This window comes from Lynx canadensis, chromosome C1 (assembly GCF_007474595.2).
Source record: "Lynx canadensis isolate LIC74 chromosome C1, mLynCan4.pri.v2, whole genome shotgun sequence".
Lineage (NCBI taxonomy): Eukaryota > Metazoa > Chordata > Mammalia > Carnivora > Felidae > Lynx > Lynx canadensis.
In genome coordinates, this window is record NC_044310.1 from 14,927,072 (window position 1) to 14,954,114 (window position 27,043).

The window sequence follows — 27,043 nt, forward strand, 5'->3', positions numbered from 1 at the left end:
TCCAGTGGGAGAGCAGAGGCTGCACCCCAGGAAGGGACAGAGGCGGAGGAGGCAGGGAAACAAGGTCTGGGGCTGAGAGCCTCAGGTGAATTCCAGGAGGAGGCTGGTTTGAGCCCCACCTCTGTTCTGGGCATTCCCTTGGTCTCCCCAGAACATCCGCGTGCCCTTCCAGAGGCAGCTTTGGGGCGTATTGGTTAGAGGCTTGGCCCCAACTTTGGGCACGTTGTCTTACCAGATGTGGGACCTTGGGCAAACACCTTAATCCCTGTGATCCTGAGTGCCTCATCTGCAAGCGTTACTAACACCTGACGCATAGTGACGTGAGGATTCCAGTGAGTTTCCTGGGCAAAGTGCTTGGCACAGTACCTGACCCACAGTAAGTGAAATGCTCGATAATTAATACCAGCTGGTGTTAGACAAAAGCTAAAGGGTTAATTCTTACTAGCTTTCTTAAATAATAATTAAAAAAAAGGCATGTAAATTTTAAATAGAGGACTTACCAATCAATTACTGGATTCGCAGTCCTACTTGGACTCTTCAGAGAAAACAACACAAGCCACAGTTGCCTTAACTACTGGCTCTCACAAGTTTCTGATGCACACAATTACTTCTGGGGCATACGCTTTTTTAAAACAGTGACAGGAATTTGTTTCAGGTCAAAATGAAAAAAGACCAAGGAATTAAATTCAGATGGTGAAAAAAGTAAATCAGAAAGAGAATTCTGCTTTCTAAACCTTTATTGGGATAAGGGGACAGAGGGTCAAGGTCTCAGTGGCCGGCACTGTGCTAGGTCCCAGAGATGCTGAGATTTACAACAAAACACCACAATCTGGAAAGATAATGTGTGAAATATGTATGTGACATTGGCTCCTGACCACCAAAGATCCCTTTTTTGTTGGTCTTCACCCTCAAGAATACAACGTTTCTTTCTTTCTTTTTTAATATATGTATTTTTAATGTTTTATTTTTGAGAGAGACAGAGTGTGTGTGTGAACCGGAGAGGGGCAGAGAGAGAGAGAGAGAGAGAGGGAGACACAGAATCCCAAGCAGGCTCCAGGCTCTGAGCTGTCAGCACAGAGCCCGAGTTGGGGCTCAAACTCACTCACCGTGAAGCACAAGATCATGACCTGAGCAGAAGTCAGATGCTTAACTCACTGAGCTACCCAAAAGCCCCAGGAATACAATGTTTCAAAACCAAATGCCTTTGTCCATTTGAAGTTCATTCCTTCATTTCTATTTATGTATCAAAGTTAATGTAACTGCTCACCTGAGCTATTCCCCCACGTTACCAAGTTCAGTTGATCTAATTCCACTAAAAGCACAGAAACTCTGAGCTTCTGCTATGCATGCCGCCTTACTAAAGGTCCGTGAGATGTAAAAGCTGCGGTTTGCATCAAAGGAAACAAATTTCTCTGGGTGTCAGCCATCTCCTGGGTAGGCTAACCTAGTTCCGTGCAGGACGACAGCATACAACGGTCATCACCGCATCATCATCCGCCCCAGGTATCTCGTCCTGCACCGATCACAACACAGCTCCCAGGAGCCAACAGGGTAGAACTTCAGCCATTGGGTTAGTGACTCACTTCTGCAGGAAGCCGAAAGGAGCTATTTCTATGAAGCAGAGAAAGAAATGACAAAAAAAAAAAAAAAAAAAGAGGCAAGCTAGGGTGCTGAGTTTATGATCCCTGAACATGTTAGGGCACACATGGTTATTTCCTGATGAGTCAATGATAATTACTAAACTACAGCTGTGAGCTTGCTATCACAATCTTCCCTTTTTTCTCTAAACTTTCAGAATCTGGTACTGGGGTTGCCGGCTGATGAAGGTGAGCGGGAAGTAACATCACATCATTTCAAGTCTGATCGCCAAGCCGGTGGGCTCGCAGCAGCCCTCAGAACACCTCCCCCTCCACATCTGGTTTTCACGGCGCAAGCTCCCATCCGTTTCCTCAGTTAACACCTTCCGCATTGACGGTTACTTTCAACCTTGAGCACCATTATTGCATTCTCTAAGGTATGTCCTAACGGCTGTCCCTGCAACCTACCCCCAAGATTGCACCCTCCCAAAGTGACTGGCCTAGAACACAAACGAAAACCAAACACAAAGATGTGTTATGGGGCTGAACTGTTTCTTCTCCCTTAACCTCCCGTTGTTGAAGCCCTAACCCCTAGTGCCTCAGAATGTGACTGTGACTGAGAGGGTCCGTAAAGAGGTAAATTAAAATGAGGTCATTAGGGTGAGCACTCATCCCGTATCAGCAGGGTCCTTTTTTTTTTTTTTTTTTTTTTCAACGTTTATTTATTTTTTTGGGACAGAGAGAGACAGAGCATGAACGGGGGAGGGGCAGAGAGAGAGGGAGACACAGAATCGGAAACAGGCTCCAGGCTCTGAGCCATCAGCCCAGAGCCCGACGCGGGGCTCGAACTCACGGACTGCGAGATCGTGACCTGGCTGAAGTCGGACGCTTAACCGACTGCGCCACCCAGGCGCCCCAGCAGGGTCCTTTTAAGAAGAGGAAATTTAGGGGTGTCTGGTGGCTCAGTCAGTTTAAACGTCCAACTCTTGATTTCAGCTCAGGTCATAAGCTCATTGTTCATGAGTTTGAGCCTCTGCACTGTCAGTGCGGAGCCTGCTTGGGATTCTCTCTCTCCCTCTCTCTCTGCCTCTCCCCCCCATCTCACCTTTTAAATGTATTTTTGAGGGGCGCCTGGGTGGCTCAGTCGGTTAAGCGGCCGACTTCGGCTCAGGTCATGATCTCGCGGTCCGTGAGTTTGAGCCCCGCGTCGGGCTCTGTGCTGACAGCTCGGGGCCTGGAGCCTGTTTCGGATTCTGTGTCTCCCTCTCTCTGCCCCTCCCCGTTCATGCTCTGTCTCTCTCTGTCTCAAAAATAAATAAACGTTAAAAAAAAATAATTGAAAATGTTAAAAAAATTTTTAAAAAAAATAAATAAATAAATGTATTTTTTAGAGGGGGGAGGGGCAGAGAGAGAGGGGGAGACACAGTCCAAAACAGGCTCCAGGGTGTGACCTGTCAGCACAGAGCCTGGTGCGGGGCTTGAACCCATGAACTGCGAGATCTTGACCTGAGCTGAAGTTGGATGCTCAACCAACTAAGCCACCCAGGTGCCCCTTCCCCCTCCCTTTTTAAGCGTTCTTTCTGTCTCAAAATAAAGAAACTTTACATAAAAAAAGAAGAGGAAATTTAGACAGACACAGAGCAAGGACAAGGTGAAGACATCAGACAGCCATCCATAAGCCAAGGAGAGAGAGGACTGGAACCGATCTTCCCTTGGCTCTCAGAAAGAACCAGCCCTGTTGACACCTCGATCTTGGACTTCTTTCTAGACTACAGAACTGGGAGACAAACTGCTGTCTAAGCAACCTGGTCTGGTCTGTGCTACTTTGTTAGAGCAGCCCAAGCGCACTTCGTACGGTGATTAAATTCAGAAAGTGGACCACGACCCTCCATGGCCAGACTCCTCTTCCCACGTCTTCTGGTTTGGCAAAGCGTGGAGGTTATAGGATCAGGGACATGTCACCTGGTTTTCTAGGTGGGAACCAGAAGGTTAAGTGACTTGTCTGAGGTTGCATCGTCATCTCCAGCCCGTGGGCGCCTGTCAGAGGCTCCCAGTTAGGGCAGCGCTTCTGCTTTTGGAGGATGAATGGGCGCTGCCGCCCCCCCCCCCCCCCCCCCCCCCCCGCCAAGCATCACCCCGAGCAGCCTGCATAGTGCTGCTGCTGCTTTATTTCTAGGAATCTGGTCCTCTCTTACTGTTCTAGGCTTTGCACTCCCTTCTGTTTCAATATTACCATTAACGTAATGATCCCCACCACCATCAATACAGTGGAATAAAATGGGTGCCCTCAAAACAGGCATTTTCTCTTGTTGCTAGCTGTTACCCCATTGGAGAAGCAGGGGAACGAGGAATGGTTCCTAGTACTTTTCCAACTGAAAGGTGTAGGTCGGAAGAGGTCCCCTCTCCATAAACACTCGTTAGAGACTTTGTTGCCGGAGACAAAATAGAGGATACTTAATAGAAAATTGGGGGCACCTGGCTGGCTCAGTAGCAGGCGTGTGCCACGCTTGATCGCGGGGTCATGAGTTCAAGCCCCGTGCTGGGTGTAGAGATTACTTAAGTAAACTTAAAAAAAAAAAAAAAAAAAAAAGCAGCCCATGCAGCAGGCACCGCTTTCTTTGTAGCCTGTCTTCACCCACAGCCGGCTATGGCCCGAGGGCTGGCCCAGGTGGCAGCTAATGGCTGCGCAGGCCTCTGGTGACCTCAGCTGAGAGCAGACTCGTATCTCTTGACCACCTGGCTGCTCTTGTCTCCTTCCCGGCGTTTGAAACTCAAACTTATGTCTGTCTCCTCTTTCCTTTTCTTGCTCATCTTTAACATGGAAGCTCCTAGCTGTTTAAAACCTAGTTTCAAAATCTCCTAACAAAAAAATCTGGTAACCATTGCCCGCTAATCTTAAGGCAAGATCCTCTTGTGGGTTGTGGGCAGGGGTTTTGCTACCTGAGCCATCAGTGTCTAAAACCGCTAAGGAGGGTGTGGAGGAAAGGTGATTGGTCATCCATCTACCAAGCCTGGATTTACGTCTCACTCCATCACTTACTACATGTTTAAACTGGAGAAAATTAGCTAAATTTATTTGCTTCTGCAGATCGGGGTTCATTTCACACATCTTTGAGAACATATTTGTGAGAATCTGAGATAGTGTGATTTACAGCACCTAGCAATAGGAAACTACAGTGAATGGTCATTTAAACAACCAAACTGAACTCTTGTGAAATTAGAGAATTCTTGCTCATTTGTTTAAAAAAAAAAAAAAGGTCTTTCCTAAAATTCTAAAATGCCTTAGTAACTTCAGTGTAGTGAACATGGTTCAGTACTCTGACAATGATCTCACATGACCCTTGGGTGGTTATTCTAAAAATAAACAAGAACTGTGGATTTGAACACCTTGATTTGACAGATGAGCAAACCAAAGCTCAGGGAGATGAAGAGTCTTGGCCAAGGTCCCACAGCTAGCAAGTAATGCAGCCTCCAAGGACCAGAGGTACAGATGTTAGGACACTGGCCTGAGTGATGCACTCTAACCAGGAAGCTGTCTTAGGTTGGAATTGATGAAAATTTCCAGCAATTTCCGTATCATCCCAGCAAACTTAAGTTGCAAACAAGCAGCATAAGGGATTTAGGTCTGATGTGAGAAGAATTTCATCAGAGCAAAAGTTCTTCCACAGTAAAATGGATGAGCAACTCTCTGGGTTTTAGGAAAGAGTATCTGTTGGTACTGGGGGCAAAGCAGACAAGGATAGCAGGGGAGACCAGATGACTAAGGTTCCTCTCAGAATCGTGAGTGCAGTGAGCGAGGATTACTAATATCCCAGCTCATAATTACTAAGCAGATATCCTGTCCAGAAGGTTCAGTTGTCAGGCCATGTCCCCCTCTGGCACGGCTCTAGGCAGACTTCATGTAGTACAAGTTTACAGGTTATCAAGAGCAGGAGGGCTGTTCACTCAGCAGTGTCCAAGTTCTGATGGAAGCTGTCGCTCCTGGAGGAAAAGCTCTCGCAAGTACCAGTATCCTGTGAACTGAAAGAACTTGCCTGTAGTAAGGAAACCGTGAGGAAACAGCACCCCAAGGTTAGGATCTGAGAATGACCGAGTACTTGTACGGTAACCAAAGCAACTCAGGACAGCCTAGATGACATTCCCATCTGTTGGATTACGGCAGATCCAAGATCGAATTCTAATAGTTCTTGCCAAACTTGTTAAAACAAAAGCCACCGTGACTCCTAGCTGCAAACTTAATAGTTTCATCTCATTTCCAAATCCTCTCTACTCTGAAGTCCTTTGTCTTCCATGAACAGAACATGGACTCACTGGGCTGTAGGGTAAGGGAATTCCGAAGCTTGGAAAACCGCGGAAGGGAGAAAACGAAGCAGAGCAGCCAGAGACGGCTCTGCATTCAGAGGCTGGGTTTAGTTCTGGCTGTGACCTGGGGCAAGTTTCTGAACCACACTGTGTCTTCGTTTTCCCTCTGTAAAGTGGGCCTAATAAGCAATGATCATCTCCTAGGGTTGCAGGATTTAATGATACAACGTACGTACAGAGCCTTGGAGAAGGAACTCAATTAGTGTTGGCTATTATCGTCACTATTATTTATATTGACAAGTCAAATTTGCCACTGCACTTTATTGAACACTCAAGGCACCACAGAGGAAGAGAAAGGCACCAAAGAGAAAGGTCTCTTTGTTAAACAAAGATTTCATAGCAAATAGTGTTATTTTTTATTTTTTTTAACGTTTATTTATTGAGAGACAGAGAGAGAGACAGAGCATGAGCAGGGGAGGGGCCGAGAGATGGAGAGACACAGAATTCGAAGCAGGCTCCAGGCTCTGAGCCGTCAGCACAGAGCCTGACGCGGGGCTCGAATTCACAAACCGCGAGATCATGACCTGAGCCGAAGTCGGACGCTCAACCGACTGAACCACCCAGGCGCCCCACAAATAGCGTTAATTACACATTTATATACAATGTGAAGAGAAAGAGAATTTCAATTTTTGAGGAAAATGACTTGGGAAGGTACCTTCGGAAGCCTCCTTTCACACACTGGTTGTTGACAAAAAATTAGGAACAGTTCAGACTAAGCTAATACATTTAAATAATCAAAGGTAGAAAAACCAGTGAAGAATCTGTGGAAAATGATAGAACTTAATAGAGAAAAAAAAAGTTAAGAGATTAGTTTCTTAAAAAAGGCAAACTCCATGCAGCTGAGGGATACCGTTTAGCGATCCCTCCTGGCTTCTGGGCACAGTTCTGTCAAGCAGTTCCTAAGCCAAGAGCTTCAACATGTTCGGGTTCTGTAGCTGTAGCTCAGCTCTGCAGAACTGAGTGACCATCTGTTCTCCCGTGAAAATGCAAAACAAACTGCATGCTGGGAAGTAACGTCGATCAGCACCTCTGGGGGAAGAGCTTAGTAATGATCTTTTTCCAATTAAGAAGAGAATTTCCCATCGTGAACAAAATTAGAATTTTTGCTTAACTCAAAGAGAAATAAAGTAATTAATACAATTTTGCAGGTTCCAAAGATGAGCTATCTCAACTATAATCCTAAACTTTTAAAGTTTTTTAGTTGGCTAAATACAGCAGTTCATGAATATGGCTGGCTTAATCTCTTTCTCCTAATCTATCACATGATGGCCAAGAGTATCACAGCCGGAGCAAGACTAGATTCTTTAAAGTAGGTACAAAAAATAGGTTAGCAAACCTAAACTAGGGCTGACAAACTTTTGTAAGAATGATGGAAAAAATGTTAAAGGTGTCGGCATATTACCTAGCTCTTGTTTTCATGTAATTTTTTGGTTAATTATACCCAATAGACATGATTAAAACATACATCTGTTTTCTAAGATTTATATTGGACCAGACTTCCTTTTCATTAAGACCATGTGGATGGTTATAGTCTGTATTGAATGCTTTTACCATAATACTAAGAAAAGGTCTTCACATTTTTTTTTTTTTTTTTTTTTTTGCAATGGTAGCTCTTCTTTCACAGGTAGGTTAAGAAGCTGACAATCTCTCTCCCGGTACTTTCTGAGATTCATTTATCAAAGGTAGTTTGTAGGTGGTTTAAGAGTATGTGAAACACCGTAACTGAGCTCAGTGAGTCACTAGCAGACGGTACTGAAGCCACTGATCCATGCTGGAAATTGCTGGGATTACATCTGGAGTTTGCAGTTTTTCCTTCTGTAACACGGAAGTAAGATGTATGTATCCCACTCCTTTAAATGCCTGGACGGGAGAAAAAACCAAACATTCCTTTATCTCAACATAAGTAAGGTGCCTGTACATCTCTGATGACAGGGTTTTCACTGAAGAGTGGAGTGGCCCTCTTGTCTCCCTTTACAAGATGCTGAAGCAAGGACAGTTTTGTCCTTATCTGAACTTCATCGTAACTTGACAAAGTTATGACATTCTGTTAGCTACACAATGTCAGAGTCGGAAAGGACCCCCAATGATCTAATAAACTTCTTACCCTGTGCTGGAGCACCTACTGGACAACATAACCACTAGGTGGCTGTTCAGAGTATCTTTTTACAAGTGGGATCATAAAATGAAGAAACCAACCAAAATCCTCCAACTTTTGATCCCAGAAGAGTATTCTTAGCACAGGTACCCAACACTCATACTACTAAGAAATTGAGAATTATTACCTGCCAAATAGCAAAAGAGAAATTAGAATTACTTTCTAAGATCAGGTCTGTATCAACCCTTTTGCAGTGCTGTATTTTTTTTTTCTAGTCTAAAGACTATCTATCTGAACATTAAACATAAAAAACTGGAATCTATGATCTTGAAAACAAGGACCTCAATAAAATGCAAAATGACTTTAAACCTCTTATTCATTAAGTAATTGGGTTCAATATATCTAGAAACATCATTTACCATCCATATGAAGAATTCGAAAGCAAATTAACTGAAGTTTGTATTTAAAAAGGAAAATGGAAGGGGAACCTGGTTGGCTCAGTCGGTTAAGTGTCTGACTTCGGCTCAAGTCATGATCTTAAGGTTTGTGGGTTCAACTCCCACATTGGGCTCTGTGCTGACAGCTTGGAGCCTGGAGCCTGCTTCAGATTCTGTGTCTCCCTCTCTCTCTGCCCCTCCCTGGCTCCAACTCTCTCTCTCACTCACTCACTCTCTCTCAAAAATAAACATTAAAAAACACGAAAAAATAAAAGAAAGAAATACAAAGGAAAACGGATGGCAGCTATTCCAAGGAGGAAAGACTCCAGTGAATGCAACACTTAGCTACTTTTAAGGGTCTACTAGATAGAATCTTTTAAATATAAGCTACAGTTCAGCAGCTTTAAAATTTCATGTTTATTCATATTTTTCAAAATATATGTACATAAAAAAAGGAAGATTTACAACAGGAAAGATTGCCTTACATGCAACACAAATTCCAATGAGCTCATGATGGGATCACACATGATTATGGATCTACTTCAAGCCAATCTTCTCAAGTCCATTTCCCAGCCACACTCTAGGCTGCAGATGAGATCCCAGGAGACAATGCAAGTGGAATGAAGGAAACAAACGTCTTTTGCCTCTGGCAGTACTCAAGGGGCCAGAAGATGTACACCAAAAAGTTTAAGACAATTAAAATGTCAAGTGCCACAGGGAGGATAAATGATAACCGGAAATCAGTATTTCTCAAGTAGAAAGCTAGTACTATTTAACACAACTTCACAATACTAAACCAAATACAAATGAGAAAGGGTTAGGTAGTTGGGCTTCATTTACTTTTTTTTTCTTTTTTGTAAATATCTCAAAAAAAGAAGCCACTTGCTTGATATCAAAAGTGCTGTGGAAAGAAAGGAGGGGAAAAAAACCCACAGATGAATCTGGAATTTAGTTTATTTTAGCAAATTGTATGTTTTCCCACTTAACATTTTCTATATTAGCAATGATGTAACTCTCCAACATTTCCTTATAAAAAAGGCAAACAGGAAACAACTCATGCTCCAAATATTAAAAAATATATTTAAACATTTGATCAAGATTTTATATGGTTTGGTTTTTGGTAACACAGGTGACACCAGAAATCATAAACTCAACATATTCCTGTATTTCCCTTCAGTCAGAAACCAAATGGTGGAGGGAATTTGTGCTTGTGGTTGAGGGAGCGCAATGCTCTGGGCCAGTGAAAAACACCTGGAAATCGGCCAACGTGAAAAGTGGCCCAAAGGAGTCCTAGGTCTGCAGAATCTAATGAAGTCATAATGTTTTTTGGCTTATTCCCAAAGCTAAGATGTCTCTGTGTTTATATAGTTGGAGAGAAAGGGTTAGTGGAGTGGTTTTATAAATAAGATTAATTATTATAGCTATAACTGAAGTCTCCAGGCAGAAGGCTTTTCCATTCAGTCAGTGCTATATACTGCCTCTTTTTTTTACTTCCAGCACCTGACCAGTATCCTATTCTTGATGTTTTCTACAAATATAAAAATCTTTGCAAGTGTTTAGATAAAGCTGGAAGAAACAAAGAAAAAAAAAAAGCCAAAGCTGACAATAAAAAAAGAGGGTTGGGGTAGAGGGAGAAAAAAAATGACAAGTGGAGATTATACAGTTCAGGAAAATCCGGAGTTATCGCAGAAATTAAAATGACTGAGGGAAGGGGTAGGCACCAAGAACAGCACCTAAAGCGAACAAATGCCTAAATTGGTTTATTTATATTCCCTCCCCACAATGTTCATAGGGAAGGGAAAAAATGTAATTTTAAAAGCATCAAAACTAAAACAAATGCACACTGACCTTAGAAAATAAGATTCTGAATTTTATCATGATACCCTTTTTTTTTCCTATAAAATTTACTTTTTTGCTTTGAAAGACTTCTTCATGTTGGCTTTGCCCTTACTGGGCAATTTCACTTCCTTTCTCACACTGGCTGCAGGCTTTTTTGAAGAGCCACCACTAGGTTTCTTGATGACTGAGGATGAGGGTCTGGCTTTCTTGGCAGGAGTTTTGGCCTTAGGAGGGGCTTTCTTAGACAAAGGCCTAGCTTTCCCCCGCTGGGCAGCTGGGACTTTGGGCGCGGGCTTGGACCCTCTCTGCTTCACCGATGCGGCCTTCACCGAAGACTTGGCTGGGGTTTTCTTCTGCAACCTGTGAGAACAAAGAGCAAAGGCGATCACTTAGTACTCACGAGACTCACTCTGCCAGGACGACCGGATACTTTGCCAAAAAAGACACAGGGTAGACAGAAGTCACCGATGTAAAGGATAGGAACGTGGTGATTTGACTATAGCCCTTACTAAAACTGTGTGAAAATTCAACCACTTCATGGGAGTCTGTACATATTTGTGATGTTCTTCCTAGGAAAATATGGGATTGTTTTTCTTTGAATAACCAACCAACTACGGATATACACAGATTTGACCAAACAGTAAATTACACATATTCACAGTGCTTCCTAAGTTCAAAGCCCCTGAATTTCCAGTAAGACAAATTCAAATGTTACACCAAGAGCCTTCCTGAGAAGGATCCTGAGTTGTTACAATGCTATTAATTACTATTACTGCCACTATTAGCTCAAAGGTAGGACATCCACACATCCACACCTTCTTTTAGGTGGTGGCTCTTCGTCATCAGAGTCTTCTTCTGAAGAGTCCTCCTCATCTTCATCCTCGTCTCTTGAATCATCTAGCTCTTTCTTTGGAAATAGAACTCCTGGGCTATGAGAAGAAAAAAAGAAAAGAAAAATACGGTAAAATTACGTAAAAGAGAAGTCCCACATAGGAAAGGGAAAAATGTGAACCTAGATGCTCTTTCTTTGACATTCCGCATCTTCCTGCCCTCCCCAAATGCCATGTTGCAAGTGTCAGGTTACAGTTTAACCTGTTTTCAACACACATGCAGTTATAACAAATCTATTAAGAGTCCAGAACCATACCTCATTCCCTTCCTCCTACCATTAGAAAAAATGGACTCTTTATTTTAATTTTTTTATGTTTTTTTTTAAAAAAAATTATTAATATTTATTCATTTTTGAGAGACAGAGAGAGAGTGCGAGCAGGGAGGGGCAGAGACAGAGAGGGAGGCACAGAATCCGAAGCAGGCTCCCGGCTCTGAGCTGTCCGCACAGAGCCCGATGCGGGGCTTGAACCCATGAACGACAAGATCATGACCTGAGCTCAAGTCGGAAGCTCAACTGACTGAGCACCCAGGCACCTCTTTTTAGGTTTTGAGACATTGAGAGAACACGGTACGACAGTGAGGGAGGGGCAAAGGCAGAGGGAGGGAGAGAATCTTAAGCAGGCTCCACACCCAGCACGGAGTCCAACATGGGGCTTGATTTCATGACTGTGATGTCATGACATGCACCAAAATCAAGAGTCGGATGCTTAACTCACTGAGCTACCCAGGTGCCCCAATAAGATGGATTTTTTTTTTAATGTTTATTTATTTCTGAGAGGGAGACAGGCAGAGCATGAGAGAGGGAGGAGCAAAGAGAGGGAGAAACAGAACCTGAAGCAGGCTCCAGGGTCCAAGCTGTCAGCACAAAGCCTGAGGTGGGGCTCGAACTCACAAACTGTGAGATCATGACCTGAGCCGAAGTCAGACACTTAACCGACTGAGCCACCCAGGCGCCCCTAAAATGGATTCTTAATCATTTACTTAGTAAGCAATTTAAGCTCCTGATGTGTGTCCAGCACTGTATTAGCCACTGAATATACAGCAGTGACTGGTCTGTCTACAAGACAGCAAACAGTTTGCACAGCAGTATACATTTTTTTGGCCTCATGATACTGGCAAAAGACCTCAAAATATCATAAAGGCTGAATCTCTTCAAATCTCTTTCTTTTAGAGAAAGTCAGCAAGGATTTTCTAATTTTCTTTGCCCTTATTGATACAAATATTGATTCCATTGTGTAATAAGTCCTTGAATTATAACATTTTATGTACAAGACTTTAAGAATTAAATTTAATATTTGAAAAATTCAAATAATATGCAATCGGCCAAGTAACAGAGGCTTGTACACAAGGTACAATGTAAGAAATACACTATGCTCTTGCTAAAATAGGGCTTTAGTGGTACATGTCATGGCACTTTACTAGAAATCAGAGTATAAGAAGGCCATTGCACAGGTGCACAGAACAATGCTTGACCCCAAGGAGGTGCTCAATACATTTTTTGGTTTGGTGCATAAATAAAGTATAGATCAAAAAGATTTTCAAGGAAATGGCCCTATCTCTATAGTATGGAGAAGGCAGACTAGGGTTATTGGAAGCAGCCAATGCTCTCCCCTCCTTGAGTGACGATGAAAACATACATAATCCTCTAATAATCTTGTCATTATCATTTATTTAATAAAGAAAGAATGAACACAAAAATAACTGGCCGATGATCTCAAAGAATTCCATGCTTGATTTTAAGGAATGGGTGGCTAATAAGATCTAGCAGGGTAGCCAACATTCTCCAGTTCTAACATGAAAAGTGTTTGCTCTAAAACAATACTGCCTTAAGTAATCTTTATTTTCAAGTAAAACAGTAATAAATTAATCAGTTAAGCCCAAGATTTTAAATTTACAATCACCAACACTTCACATTATGGCCTGGCTGCTTACCTGGGGTAATAGGGAAAACAGAGCTGGAAGGTGCCACTGAATCCTTTGCCAGAGATCTGTTCCATCCATCCATTCTTTTCGCATTTCTGAAGAGTCTTCTTCAACAAATGCACTGAATAAAAAATCCAGAAATGAAGAAAGTTACCTACAATTTTTTTTTTAATTCTTAACATTTATTTATTTTCGAGAGGCAGAGACAGACAGAGCATGAGTGGGGGAGGGGCAGAGAGAGAGGGAGACACAGAATCCGAAGCAGGTTCCAGGCTCTGAGCCGTCAGCGCAGAGCCCCGAAGCAGGGCTTGAACCCACAAACCGTGAGATCATGACCTAAGCTGAAGTCAGATGCCCAACCGAGCCACCCAGGTGCCCCTAGTTATTCTATTTTATAAGTCCCTCAACCACAAACATTTATATACAAATTTACTGTCCTGTCAAACAGTAGGTGGCATGTGCTAACTGAAATTTTTGTGGTCAGAATTGTTAACTAATTCACTTAACAATTAAGTGCCCATAAATTTGAAAAGAGTTAAATTGTCATGGCAAGAGACTGACCATTAAGTCCATTAAGACCATTAAGACAAGTTCCTCGTTTCAGAGAAAGCAGAACAGGAGCCCAGAGTGGTGAGTGACGTGCCCTACAGTGACGCAAAAATGATTAGTAGCCAACCTAAAACTAATCTCTCATTTCCATTCATTCAAACATCTATTGGATACCTGTATGTACTCAGAAATAATTTAGGAGAGTATCAAGAGGACAAAACCGGGGGCACCTGGTGGCTCAGTTGAGTGTTCATTTTCTGATTTTGGCTCAGGTCATGATCTCATGGCCTGTGAGTTCGAGCCCCGTGTCGGGCTCTGTGGACTGTGGGGCTCTGTGCTGTTTGCAGAGCCTGCTTGGGATACTCTCTCTCCACCCCTTGGCCCCTCCCCTGGACACAGGTGTGCAAACATGCTCTCTCAAAAATAAATAAACATTAAAAAAAGGAAAGCATTCCTTCATAACATTATAAAATTCATACTGCATAGGTTAAAAATCAGTATTAAGACTTCAAAATTACTTTTTTTTTTTTAATTTTTTTTTTAACATTTATTTATTTGTGAGACAGAGAGAGAGAGAGCATGAACAGGGAGGGTCAGAGAAAGAGGGAGACACAGAATCTGGAACAGGCTCCAGGCTCTGAGCTGTCAGCACAGAGCCCGACGCGGGGCTCGAACCCACAGACTGTGAGATCATGACCTGAGCCGAAGTCGGGCGCTTAACCGACTGAGCCACCGAGGCGCCCCCAAAATTACTTTTAATCAAAAGAATACAGCCTAGTGTGCATTTTGTTACTTATTTTCCATATTCCTTACCCTACACCACTATACCTATTCTCGTAGTTCACTGAGAAAATATACAGCCTCATTAACCTGGATATGACAGTGCTAAGGCGAGGCTTTTAATCTCAAATCACCACCTGACCGGGTAAAGACACTTTCCTGAGAAAAGTATTCTTTGTTCTAGGGCTTAAGGCAACAAGAAACAACATAAGTAGCATTTTAAAACACCTGCTTAGCTTCAAGGGAAAATTACATGGTTTGGTAGACATTCAGAAAGGCAAAAAGATACTACACTTGAGAGGTATTCTGAACCAAGAGATTTATCTAAAATCTTTATAGTAAAGTAAAATCAAATCCTGATCTTCAGCAGACATTGTAAATTAAGGATAAGCCTTGCTTATTTGTTTTTCCTTTTGTAAATAATAAATTTGTAAAGTTGTTCCCTCTTGATTTTCAGTCAGCAGTTAATGCTTTGTAATAGCATGATCTCCAGAACTGTTTACAAGGCAATCCCCCCCCCTCCCTCCCCGATCCCAGTTAAATGCACACAACTCTGAGCCTTACTTTGATAGTTAGAATTGGTCCCTGGGTGGTTCTCCAGGACATACTTCTTCAGAGCAGTGGTAGAGCAGGTCTTCGGCTCATTCATGGCAGCAATAGCAGACAAGATTGCATATTCCATCAGGCTTCCACCAAGCAGGGGTTTCTCCCCTGATTTCTTCAGCTGTTTTCCAAGGAGGAAGAGAAAAGCATCAAGACAACACTCTCCCAAAGCAGGTCAAGACAAGACTCCTCTGCACCAGGTGGGTCGGAGTTCCTGCATTAGCACAGATATGTTTTACAATAAATTGTCAGGTTAGGGACTTTCTCTTCCCGCTCATCAGGTATTTAATCTAACTGAGGAGTCCCAACCCTCCTATGGATATTTTCTCTTTCCATTAAACCCTCCATCCAACCTAACAGAGCAACAGCTACCCTTAACTCAAACAGAGTGACAGCTGTATCCCAATAAGCAGGTTAACTTGTTATGTCCCAAATAAATAAGACAGTTTTGAGAATACTTCCTTGTCTCAATCTGAAAAGTGGAGTAGTTAGAAAAATAATAAATAACCTTTTTAATCCTGTAAAGAAAATAGCAAAGGAAAAGTTTGATAATTGTTTAGGGTATCATACAACAGAAAATGACATAGCATATTCCAAGGACAAAAGGATGGGGAACAAAGATCAGCACCATTAAGCACAAAGAGTAAAAGGACAAACTCAGGTACGATCTACAACAGAGATTCTCAAAGAGTGGTCCACAAACCCACTGGGGATCCTGAGACTCTTTCAAAAGGTTCTGCAAGATCAAAACTATTTTCATAATGATGCTAAGACGTGATTTGCCTTCTTCACTGTGGTGACATGTGCACTGATGGTGGAAAAGCGATGGTGGGTAAAACTGCTGATACCTTACCATAAATCAAGGCGGAGACACAAAAATGTACCAGTAGTTGCTGTATTTACTGCTATGTGCTTGTTTAAAAAAAAAAAAAAAAAAAGCCAATTTCACTTAAGAATGTCCTCAATGAAGTAGCAAAAGTTATCTTATTAAATCTCAATCCCAGTACATGTCTTTTTGTTATTTTATGGGATGAAATGGGAAGAACACATTAAGCATGTCAACTGCATGTGGAGATATGACGGTGGTCTCAAGGAAAAGCACCCCAGGGTCTGAGTTGTGAGCTGAACTAGTTTCATTTTTCATGGGATACTCCTTACTTGAAGGAACGACTAATAGATACACTATGGTTAATTATTATTTAGACTTGGGCATCTGGTAGACATTTTCTTGAAAATGTATTAAATGAGCCTCTCCCTTCAAGGAAAACAACTAACAGTATTTGTTGCCAAGCATTAAAATGCAACTTTTTAAGAAAAAATTTAAATCATGGAACATTTGTATATACTACGGTGAGCTTAGTAATTTCTGAGTACTTAAATATTGTTCTGATAAGATCGGTGGGTACTATTACTTTTGTTACTGTTTGATGAAATGTGGTAACACTTTAATTATCTGCATGATTCAGTGAACCACTATCTTCCAAATGACCATGTTATAAAATTATGCAGTTAAAACATCTGCTCCAAGTTCAAGACAGACCCAAAGATTTAAGGCAAGAGTACAAGAGGTTCACAGATATGGTTTTAGGTTCCACATGGCAACTAACCTTTAAGGAATTAGCACAAAATCAATTAATGTAATACACCGTATTAACAGAATAAAGGACAAAGATCACATGCTCATCTCGAGACACAGAAAAATCATTTTACAAACCCAAAAGCTGCTCATAATAAAATCTAACAAACTAGTAATAGGGGAGAAATCTTCTCAACCTGATAACAGGCATTTATAAATAACCCACAGCTAACTTAATGATCGAAGACTTGATGTTTCCCCTTTAATAAGGGGAATGAGACAAGGATGTCTGCTCTCAGCATTGTACTGGAGGTTCTCTATTCAGTATAATTAAGCAAGAAAAAAGCAAAGCAAAACAAAACAGCCAGATGAGAAAGGTAAACAAAATGGTCTTTATCTGCAAATGACATGACTCTATGTAGAAAATCGTAGGGAGTCCACAAAAATCCTAAGGAATCTACAAAAAAAACTACTAGAACTAGTGAATGAGTTCAGCAATGTTGCCGGATAGAAGATCAACAGACAAATCAACTGTATTTCTAAATGTCAGCAATGAACAATCTTGAAAATATTTCCATTCACCGTAACGTGGAAAAGAATAAAATACTTAGGAATAAACTTAAATGTAAGACCTATATACTGAAAACTACAAAATGCTGCTGAGAGAAGTTAAAGATCTAAATAAAGAGACAGTCAGTGTTCACGAACTAGCAAACTCGGTATTATAAAGACAGTGATTCTTCCCATATTGATGTATAGGTTCAGTGCAATCTCTACCAAAATCCTAGCTGGGTTTTGTGTGTGTGTGTGTGTATGTGTGTGTGAAAAATAACAAATGAATCCTAAAATTCATATGGAAATGCACAAGACTAAGAATAATTAAAATATTCTTTAAAAATTACATTTTTTGACATTTTCCAATTTGAAAACTTGCACAAAACTTTCAAAGCTACAGTCATCAAGACTATGATCCTGGCATAAGAATTCATACATAGATCAATGGAGAAAAACCAGGAGTCCAGAAATAAATCCTTAATATGTATGGTCATTTTTTTTTTTTTTTTTAAATAAAGATGCCAAGGCAATTCAGTGGGGAATAGATAATCTTTTAAATAAAAAGTGTTGGGGGGGGCGCCTGGGTGGCTCAGTCGTTTGAGCGTCCAACTTCGGCTCAGGTCATGATCTCACAGCTCGTGGGTTCAAGCCCCACGTTGGGCTCTGTACTGACAGCTCAGAGACTGGAGCCTGCTTCCGATTCTGGGTCTCCCTTTCTCTCTCTCTGCCCTCTCCCGCTCATGCTGTCTCTGTTTCTCAAAAATAAACAAACATTACAAAAAAAATTTTTTTAATAAATAAATAAATAAATAAATAAATAAATAAATAAATAAAAAGTGTTGGGGCACATGGGTGGCTCAGTTGAACGTCTTGACTTTGGCTCAGGTCATGATCTCACAGCTTTTGAGTTCGAGCCCCACATCGGAGCCTGCTTCCGATTCTGTGTCTCCCTCTCTCTCTCTGCCCCTCCCCCACTCACACTCTGTCTCTCTCAAAAAATAAACGTTAAAAAAAAATTAAAAATTAAAAATAAATAAATAAATAAATAAATAAGTAAATAAGTAAATAAATAAATAAAAGTGTTATGAGGTGCTTGGATGGCTCAGTCAGTTAAACATCCAACTCTGGCCTAAGTGTTGATCTCACTGTCCCCGAGTTCGAGCTCCACACTGGGCTCTGTGGTGACAGCTCAGAGCCTGGAGCCTGTTTCGGATTCTGTGTCTCCCTTTCTCTCTCTGCCTTTCCCCCACTCGTTCGTTCTCTGTCTCCCTCTCAAAAATAAACAAACATTTAAAAAATTTTAAATAAATAAATAAAAAGTGTTAGGACAACTGGGTATCTACGTGCAAGAACATGAATTTATAGCCCTACCTCATACCATAAACAAAACTCAAAATGGACAGAGCCTAAAAGTATTTAAAAACTCTTAAAAAGAATGTAGGAGTGAATCTTGTGATCCTAAGTTAGGCAATGATTTCTTGGATATAATACCAACAGCAGAAGCAATTTTAAAAAATGACATACTGGACTTCATCAAAATTAAATACCTTTGCACTTCAAAACATACCATTAAGAAAGTGAAAGCACAGGCCACAGATGAGGAGAAAATATATGCAAATCATGTATCTAATGAGGAACTTGAATCTAGTTAATAACTTTTACATCTCAATAATAAGACAAATAGCCCAAATTTAAAAACAGGCAAAGAATTTAAATAGACATTTTACCAGAAAAGATAAACAAATGTCCATTAAGCACAAGGAAAGATGGTCAGTATCAGCAATCATTAGGGAAATGCCAACCAAAACCATAACAAAACAGCACTCTGCATCCACCAGTATGGCTAGAATTCTAAAAAAGACGGTAACAAGTGTTTGCAATGATGTGGAGACACCGGAACCCTTATACTTTGCTGGTGGGAATGTAAAATGATGCACACACTGTGGCAGTTTCTTACGACATAAATTGACCATAGTGTCCAGTAAGTCCACACTCCTAGTTACATATCCATGTGAAATAAAAACATGTATTTGCACAAAGATTCGGATGTAAAGGTTCATAGGCAGTATTAATCCTAAGAGTAAAAAGTGGAAATAACCCAAATGTTTATCAATTTGTGAGTAAACAGAATGTGTTAAATACAGACAATGGAATGCTATGTGGCAATAAAGAGGAATGAAAGCACTGATTCATGCTGCAACATGGATAAAACTCAAAGAAGATTATGCTAAGTGAAAGAAACCAAACCAAAAAAGCGATAGATTGTATGACTCCATCTACATGAAATGTGTAGAAAAGGGAAATCTATGTAAAGAGAAAGTCGATTAGTAAGTAGGTTGGCTGCAGAGGAGAATGGGGAGAGACTGCAAACGGGCACAAGAGATCTTTCTGGGTGATGAAATGTTCTAAAACTGGATTGTGGTGATGGTTGTACAACTCTGTAAATTTACTAAAAATCACTGAATTATAAATTGTAACTTAAAATGAGTGTATTTTATGGCATACAAATCATACTTCAATAAAGCTACTTTAAAAAAATCACCATTTGTTGAGTTTTGGTACAGTATCAAAGAATAATACCCACAACTATTTGAAAATTATCTTAAAATACTCCATACTTTTCTGTGCGTGAGGTGAATTTTCTTCAAAGGTGTAACACAAAATATGTTGAAATATCTGTTAAGACAGATACCAGCTGTCTTCTCTTAAGCAAGACGTTAAAGATTTGCAAATTTTTAATGAATAGTACCTCTCTTCTCATGAAATTTTCCAAAAATATAGTTATTGTTCCACAAAAAAATGTTATTTATGCTGACGTAAAATGTTTTCTTAAAAAAATGAATGAATATTTAAAATTTTTCTCAGTTTTAATCTCTAATATGGTACAACCCACATAAAAACAACCTCCTGGGGTCCTCAAAGAATTTTTAGAGTATAAGTTGGTCCTGAAACCAAAACTTTTGAGAGTCATTTCTCTACAACCAAGCCTTCTTGGCCTCTAACCTGGAATGTCCCAGAAGCACCTTTGCCAGTTATTTGTTCTAACTGGCCTCTCTCTACTGCTCTCTGCAGAGCATTCTTCAACAGCTGAGGCCTGCAGAGAAAACAAACAAACAAACAAAATAGCGATAAACATCAATGAAGAAAGATATGAAGAAACAGATCCAGGGTTTTCCCCTGAACTTAAGTTCTGATTCCTATTAGATGTAGTAGTAGTTTGTTAAAATGGACAATAATAAATAAAATACTGGCACCCTTAACAAGTGGCATTCTTTTTACTTTAAGCAAAGCAGTTAAGTCATTACCCGGAGACACAAACCATGTCCCATACAGAACCAATTTCCAAACGTCTAGGGCACTCCAAACACCTTCCATTTATTCTACCACAACAGCAACCAAACTGTGTAATCAAACAAAGCATGAGTATATTTAAAGTCCCACCTAACTCAAGAATTCTCACAGGCAAAATTTCTAGATACTGTATTTTAAAAAGTATGTAACACATTAACAGAAAACAACATTTTTTTACAAACTCTGAAGTTAGCCTAATAGAATTCCCTGGGAAAGAAAAAAGGTTGTTCTTAACATAATGTCTCTGTCTTAAGAGGGTTACAGTTTAAGACAAAACACAAACCAACAATACTAGGTCATCAAAACCAAATGGCAAGAAAGAAGAAACAGAGGGGTGCCTGGCAGCTCAGATGGTGTACTGTGTAACTCCTGATCTTGGGGCTGTGAGTTCGAGCCCCATGGCGAGGTGGAGATTACTTAAAAATAAAATCTTGTTTCAGCTGACTCTTGTTTCAGCTCAGGTCATGATCTCACAGTTCATGGGTTTGAACCCCACATCAGGCTCTGCGCTGACAGTTCTGGGCCTGCTTGAGATTCTCTCTCTCCCTCGCTCTTTGCCTCTACCCCACTTGTTCTCTCTCTCTCAAAATAAATCAACTTAAAAAAAAAATTCTAAAAAAACCAAAAAACATAAGAACAAGTGCAAGACTGTCCTGTCAAGGTGTAGTCTCAGAGGTGGGAGCGGGGGGAACCTTAGGTGCAGGCACAAACCAATCAAATTGACTTTGGGCTTAAAAGGGGCTGTGGTAGGGAAGAAGACAATCAAATGGAAAGCTATGCATTCAGGCCAACAACAGGACATCTGAAGAAAGGGTGGATCATAATCTACAAGCCTGGTGTGTTCTGTCATCATTCTCAAGAATTACTAGAAGAGCACCCAGTAAGAATCTGAGGTGAGTGGCTTGAAACTGGTTAGTTACTGCGTTGACGAATAAAGATCGGCAGGGCAGCCGGTCGAGAGGCAGAATTACGAGGGCCAAACTATCATTTGAGGTGCTTCACGCTGATATTTTTCTTTGGAGAAGAAATTTAAAATTTTTATCTAACCACTAAGCATTACAGGTTGAGCCGACACTAGTTTTTCATGACATCATCTGTATGCTTAGGGAGGAATAATAGAGGGGATGCCATGATCTAATAGGATGCTAAAGAGTGGGAACTAGCCTATCAAATCTTGTACATCCCTGATACTCCAAATGAAGACACTCCCAACTAAAGAAAACTCACAATGAAAATATTTCTAAGCCAGTATATTCCATTTAGGAGGAATATGATTTATGCCACAACCCCAAACACACACATACCACACTTCAAGTCCCTCATCCCACAAACATTTACTGAGTATTTATTACAGTTATACAGGGATAAACACACAGATCTGGTCACTAAACTCAAGGAATTTAAGAGATGATGAATATATAATAATCATTGTAAAGAATGAGAAGGATCAGGGTTGAAGTACACATATAGAGCTTTGGGAACATAACTGAGGGAATGACTTAATTGTCAAACACGTTTTCCATTAGTTGCTCTATAAGGCAGACTGCTTAAAGACTGATCTCCAATGGGGGATCACATAAAGTAAAACACTGACACCCCAGTGAGAAGAACTGCCTTAACCGAGGTTCAGATGCTCCAAGAATGCAGCAATCAGTTAAACTGGTTCCCTTCCTAACATTTCTGTTTTCTCAGCAATCTTTATGCCAACATATACTTTGTCTGGGCTTTTAGAAGTCACAGAATTCTGTCACTCATTCCTCTATCTTCTAGTAAAACCATACTTACCAGCTGCTTCAAAACTTCTGAGACTGGCCCATTCTTTTACCACTGCCATAACCTTAGTACAAGCCACCATGCCCTCCCTTCTGGGCACTGTGCTTTCTGTCTTCATAATGCATACTACAACTAGGTCAATACACCTACGGAAGCCACCTTTACGGTGTTAATCAACTGATCAGGTGTCAGGTCCTAAAGCCTCAACCCAGCTTCAAAGCCTTCCATGACGTGATCCTACTCCTTGTTAGTCTAGATGCAGTCAGACCCGGTCTCCTTTTAGTTCCCAAAAAAGAATGCTAACTCCTGTCTCTGAAATTTTCTCATGAAGCTCTTAAAGAATGCCACTCTACTGGGGCACTTGGGTGGCTCAGTCAGTTAAGCATACGACTTTGGCTCAGATCATGATTCCACGGTTTGTGGGTTCAAGCCCCACATCAGGCTTTGTGCTGACAGCTCAGAGCCTGTAGCCTGGTTCAGATTCTGCATCTCCCTCTCTCTCTGCCCCTCTCCCACTTGTGCTCTCTCTCAAAAAATAAACACTGAAAAAAAATTGTAAGAATGTCACTCTACCATCCATCTAAATTCTACACTCTTCTATACCTAATCATGCCCCATCTCTTTAACTTACTGTTAACTCCCAGGCATAGCTCCCTGTTCTGAAAAATTTAGCCTATGTCACACCATTTTGCACTCACTATAGTGCTAAGTGCTATTCAAAATATTTCATATGTGTGGAATAAACCAGATAATACAACAAACCCAAAAAATAGGTACTATTATTCCCCATACTTTACAAATGGAGAAAAGCTGAGTGACACAGAAAAGTCATTTTTCCAAAGTCACACAGTTAGGTAGGGGAAGAACCAGTACAAATTTGGGCAGTCTGATTCCAGATTCTACATTCTTATTCACTATGCTATGCCTGCACTTTCCAATATAAGACAGCCCAGAACAGTGGAAAAAGCAAGTATCATATTGAAAAACAAAACGGGGCGGGGGGGGGGGGGCATCTGGGTGGCTCAGACGGTTGGGCACCTGACTTCAACTCAGGTCATGATCTTGCAGTTCATTAGTTCAAGCCCCACCATCGGGCTCTCCACTCTCAGCGCAGAGCCCGCTTCAGATGCTCTGTCTCCTTCTCTCTCTGCCTCTCCCAAGCACACATGCTCTCTCTCTCTCTCTCAAAAAAAAAAAAAAAAAAAAAAAAAAAAAAAAAAATTTATTAAAAAAAATGAAGTTCTGATTTTACCAGTGAGCAGCCAGGTAACCCTAAGATTTTTATCAGCAAAATTGAGGTAGGAATATATATTTTTAAGTCTATTTTGAGAAATATGGAAAACAATGTACAAAAGGGTTTTATAAAGCCCTATACAAATTCAAGGAACTTTTTATTATTATAACATGTTCTCTTTTTTAAGTTTATCTATTTTAAGCGAGAGAGAGGGAGAACACGAGCAGGAGAGGAGCAGAGAGAAAGGGAGGGAGAGAGAATCTCAAGCAGGCTCTGCACTGTCAGTGTGGAGCCCAACGTGGGGCTCAAACTCAAGAAATGTGAGTTCATGACCTAAGCCAAAATTGAGTCGGATACTTAGCCAACCGAGCCATCCAGGTGTCCCAACAGGTTTTGTTTTTAATTAGATAATCAGACCAGTTTAGTTTGAAGCAGAAAATCATGGGTAATTGTTGATGGCCATGTTACTCAACCATGGAGAAAGGTGGTCTGCATTGAGACATATATAAATGAAAGCCATGTGCAGAGAGAATCAGAAGTAAGGGATGAAGAACAAAAAAGCAACTGATAGCAACAAGGATTCTGAGTTGCAAGCATCTAAATGAGAGCATTCCATCAGTCTGTTAGAAATGCATAAATGGAATTAAGAAGATCACAAGATGCCTGAAATTGCTCAGAGTTGAAAATGTTTAAGAATCTAAGGGGTCACCAAAGAAATTAAAGAGTTCAGAGATAAGTATAGGGCATACAATTGAATTTGGGCTATGTTCTTATATTGGTGTGGAAAGAGGAAAAAAAAAAAGAGTATAAAGAAGTTACATCACACACAATGATTTCTAATGCCATGTGACAGAACTACCCTTGAAAGTTTCTGAAGGTATCTTAGAGTGAACTCAAAGTCTCTATGTAAATCCAACATATCCAGTTTTTAATTCAGATTTGCAAAAAATCATTGTTATCAAATACAGAAGAAACTTGCATGTTATATAAAAAACACTGGGATGCCTGAGTAGCTCAGTCAGTTAAGCATCTGACTCTTGATCTCTGCTCAGGTCACGACTTCAATGTTCATAAAATTGAACCCTGCGTCATCAGGCTGACTGCACAGAGTCTGCTTGGGATACTCTCTCTCCCTCTCTCTCTGCCCCTCCCCCACTCGTACTCGCTCTCCCTCTCTCAAAATAAATAAATAAAAATTTTTAAAAATACCGTTGGGGCACCTGGGTGGCTCAGTCAGTTGAGTATCCAACTCCTGGATCATAATCTCACAGTTTGTGGGATGGAGACCTGCGTCAGGCTCCACACTGGGCATGAAGCCTGCTTAAGATTCTCTCTTCCTCTCCCTCTGTCCCTCCACTGCTTGCACATGTGTGCACATAGTCTCTCAAAAAAAAGTCTTTGAAATTAGAATCCTATTTAGCATGGTGTAATGCTCATACCATGAGAATAATATTGGAACAGAGACTAATATTAGCATTAGTTGAGCACTTACTATGTGCCAGGCACTGTTATAAGTGCTTAACATGTACTAGGAGACGTATGCCTGGTAACAACCTTACTGATACACTGTTTATCAGTTAGGAAACTGGGACACAGAGAGGGAAATTACTCAAGGATACAGAGCTAGAAAGTGAAAGAATCAGGATTTAAACCCAAGGGGTCTGGTTTCAAAGTCTGTGCTTTTTACCACAAGCTCTACAGCCGCTAGTATACAGGAGCAGAAACATGTGCCTCATCTCACACACTCTGGGACGAACACTCTTTGTGAAGTGGCCAGGTGAAATGCCCACAGGCATTCAATCGCTCATTCAACTAATATTTATGGACCATCTACTGTGTGCTAGGGCGTGGAGGAAACGGAAGTGAACAATATAGATAAAACTCCTGGCCAGGGTGTCTGGGTGGCTCAGTTGGTTAAGTGTCCAACTTCGGTTCAGTTCATGATCTCGTGGTTCATGAGTTTGAGCCCCACGTTGGGGTCTGTGCTAACAGGTAGGAGCCTGGAGCCCACTGGCTCGGATTCTGTGTCTCCCCCTCTTTCTGCTCGCCCCTTGCTCATGCGGTCTCTCTCTCAAAAAGAAATAAACATTAAAAAAAAAATCTTTTTTTAAATCCTGGTCTTCAAGATTCTGACATTTTAATGGGGTAGACAGGTAGTTTTAAACAACCGGGCAGGGGCACCTGGATGGCTCAGCTGGTTAAGCATGTGACTCTGGATTTCAGCTCAGGTCATGATTTCACAGTTCATGAATTTGAGCTCCACATCAGGCTTTGCACTGACAGTGTGGAGCCTGCTTGGGATTCTCTCTCTCAAAAATAAACAAACTTGGGGCACTTGGGTGGCTCAGTTGGTTGGGCGTCTGTCTTCGGCCCAGGTCATGATCTCACACAGCTCGTGAGTTGGAGCCCCGCGTCCGGCTCCGTGCCGACAGCTTGGAGCCTGGAGCCTGCTTCGGATTCTGTGTCTCCCTCTCCCTCTCTGTGCCCCTCCCCAACTCATGCCTGCACTCTCTGTCAAAAATAAATAAACTTAAAGTAAATAAATAAATAAACTTAAAAAAAAAAAAAAAAAAAAGAAAGAAAGAAAAAAGGCCAGGCAGATGCAGTATGTGTTAGAATGTGATGAGTGCTATGGAGAAAAGTAAGACAGAGAAGTAGAATTCTGAATGCTGGGAGAGGAGGGAAAGGTTGCAAATGGAATTTAGGTGGTTCCATCAACCAAATGTAGTGTACAAGCCAGGTACGGACACTAACTGGAACAAACCAACTATAAGAAGTCATTTTGGTGGTGCCTGGGTGGTTCCGTTGGTTGAACATCCAACTCTTGGTTTTGGCTCAGGTCATTCATGATCTCACAGTTTGTGGGATGGAGCCCCTCGTTGGGCTCTGCGATGACAGCATGGGGCCTGCTCAGGATTCTCTCTCTCCCTCTCTCTCTCTGCCCCTCCCCCACTCCCTCTCTCTCAAAAATAAACTAACTTTAACAAGTCACTTTGCAGACAACTGGGGACATGTGACCATGGCCTATGTATTGGATAATGCTTAGGGTTTTGTCGGAAATGTTAGTACGATGGTTTGTTCTCTTTACATTTATGTGTATGTTTGAAAGTTTCCAAAATAAAACAATTACAAAAAAGGAAGGCAGTCAAGGCAGGGTCAAGGCACTCTAACGAGGACATCAGAGTAAAAACCTGAGAGGAGTGAAGCCGTGAGCAAAGTAGATTATGGGGAAAACCATCCAGGCAAAGGGAACAGCAAGCATACAGACTCTGAGGCCAGCTAAGTGAGGGAAAAGTAGTAGGAGATTAGGTCAAAGACACAATGGAAGCGTAATGTCACATACCATTTTAGAGACACCGGCTCTATCTGTAAGGGGGCTGGGAAGCCACAGGAAGGTTTGAGTAGCAAGGCGATACGATCTAACTTACATTTTTACAAGTTTCACCCTCACTGCTAGGTTAAGAGCAGACTGAGGGAGAGGGAGCATGAGAGGAGTTA

General features: G+C 41.2%; 1 protein-coding gene across 4 annotated transcripts in view; it reads right to left on the reverse strand.

Moving 5' to 3' along the window:
- Positions 1-8,867: 8,867 nt before the first annotated feature.
- The window catches only part of HP1BP3 (heterochromatin protein 1 binding protein 3), a 39,372-nt gene continuing 21,196 nt past the window's right edge, over positions 8,868-27,043 (reverse strand). For 3 of the 4 annotated variants that reach the window (XM_032594209.1, XM_030324069.1, XM_030324070.1), the window contains 5 exons: positions 20,191-20,281; positions 15,018-15,177; positions 13,134-13,245; positions 11,126-11,239; positions 8,868-10,670 (listed from right to left, as the gene is read on the reverse strand). In XM_032594209.1, coding sequence (XP_032450100.1) covers positions 10,376-10,670; positions 11,126-11,239; positions 13,134-13,245; positions 15,018-15,177; positions 20,191-20,281 — 772 coding nt within the window. In that variant the 3' untranslated portion in view covers positions 8,868-10,375. Of the gene's footprint in view, positions 10,671-11,125; positions 11,240-13,133; positions 13,246-15,017; positions 15,271-20,190; positions 20,282-27,043 lie in introns of those variants that run through there. The other variant, XM_032594210.1, reaches the window with a different exon arrangement.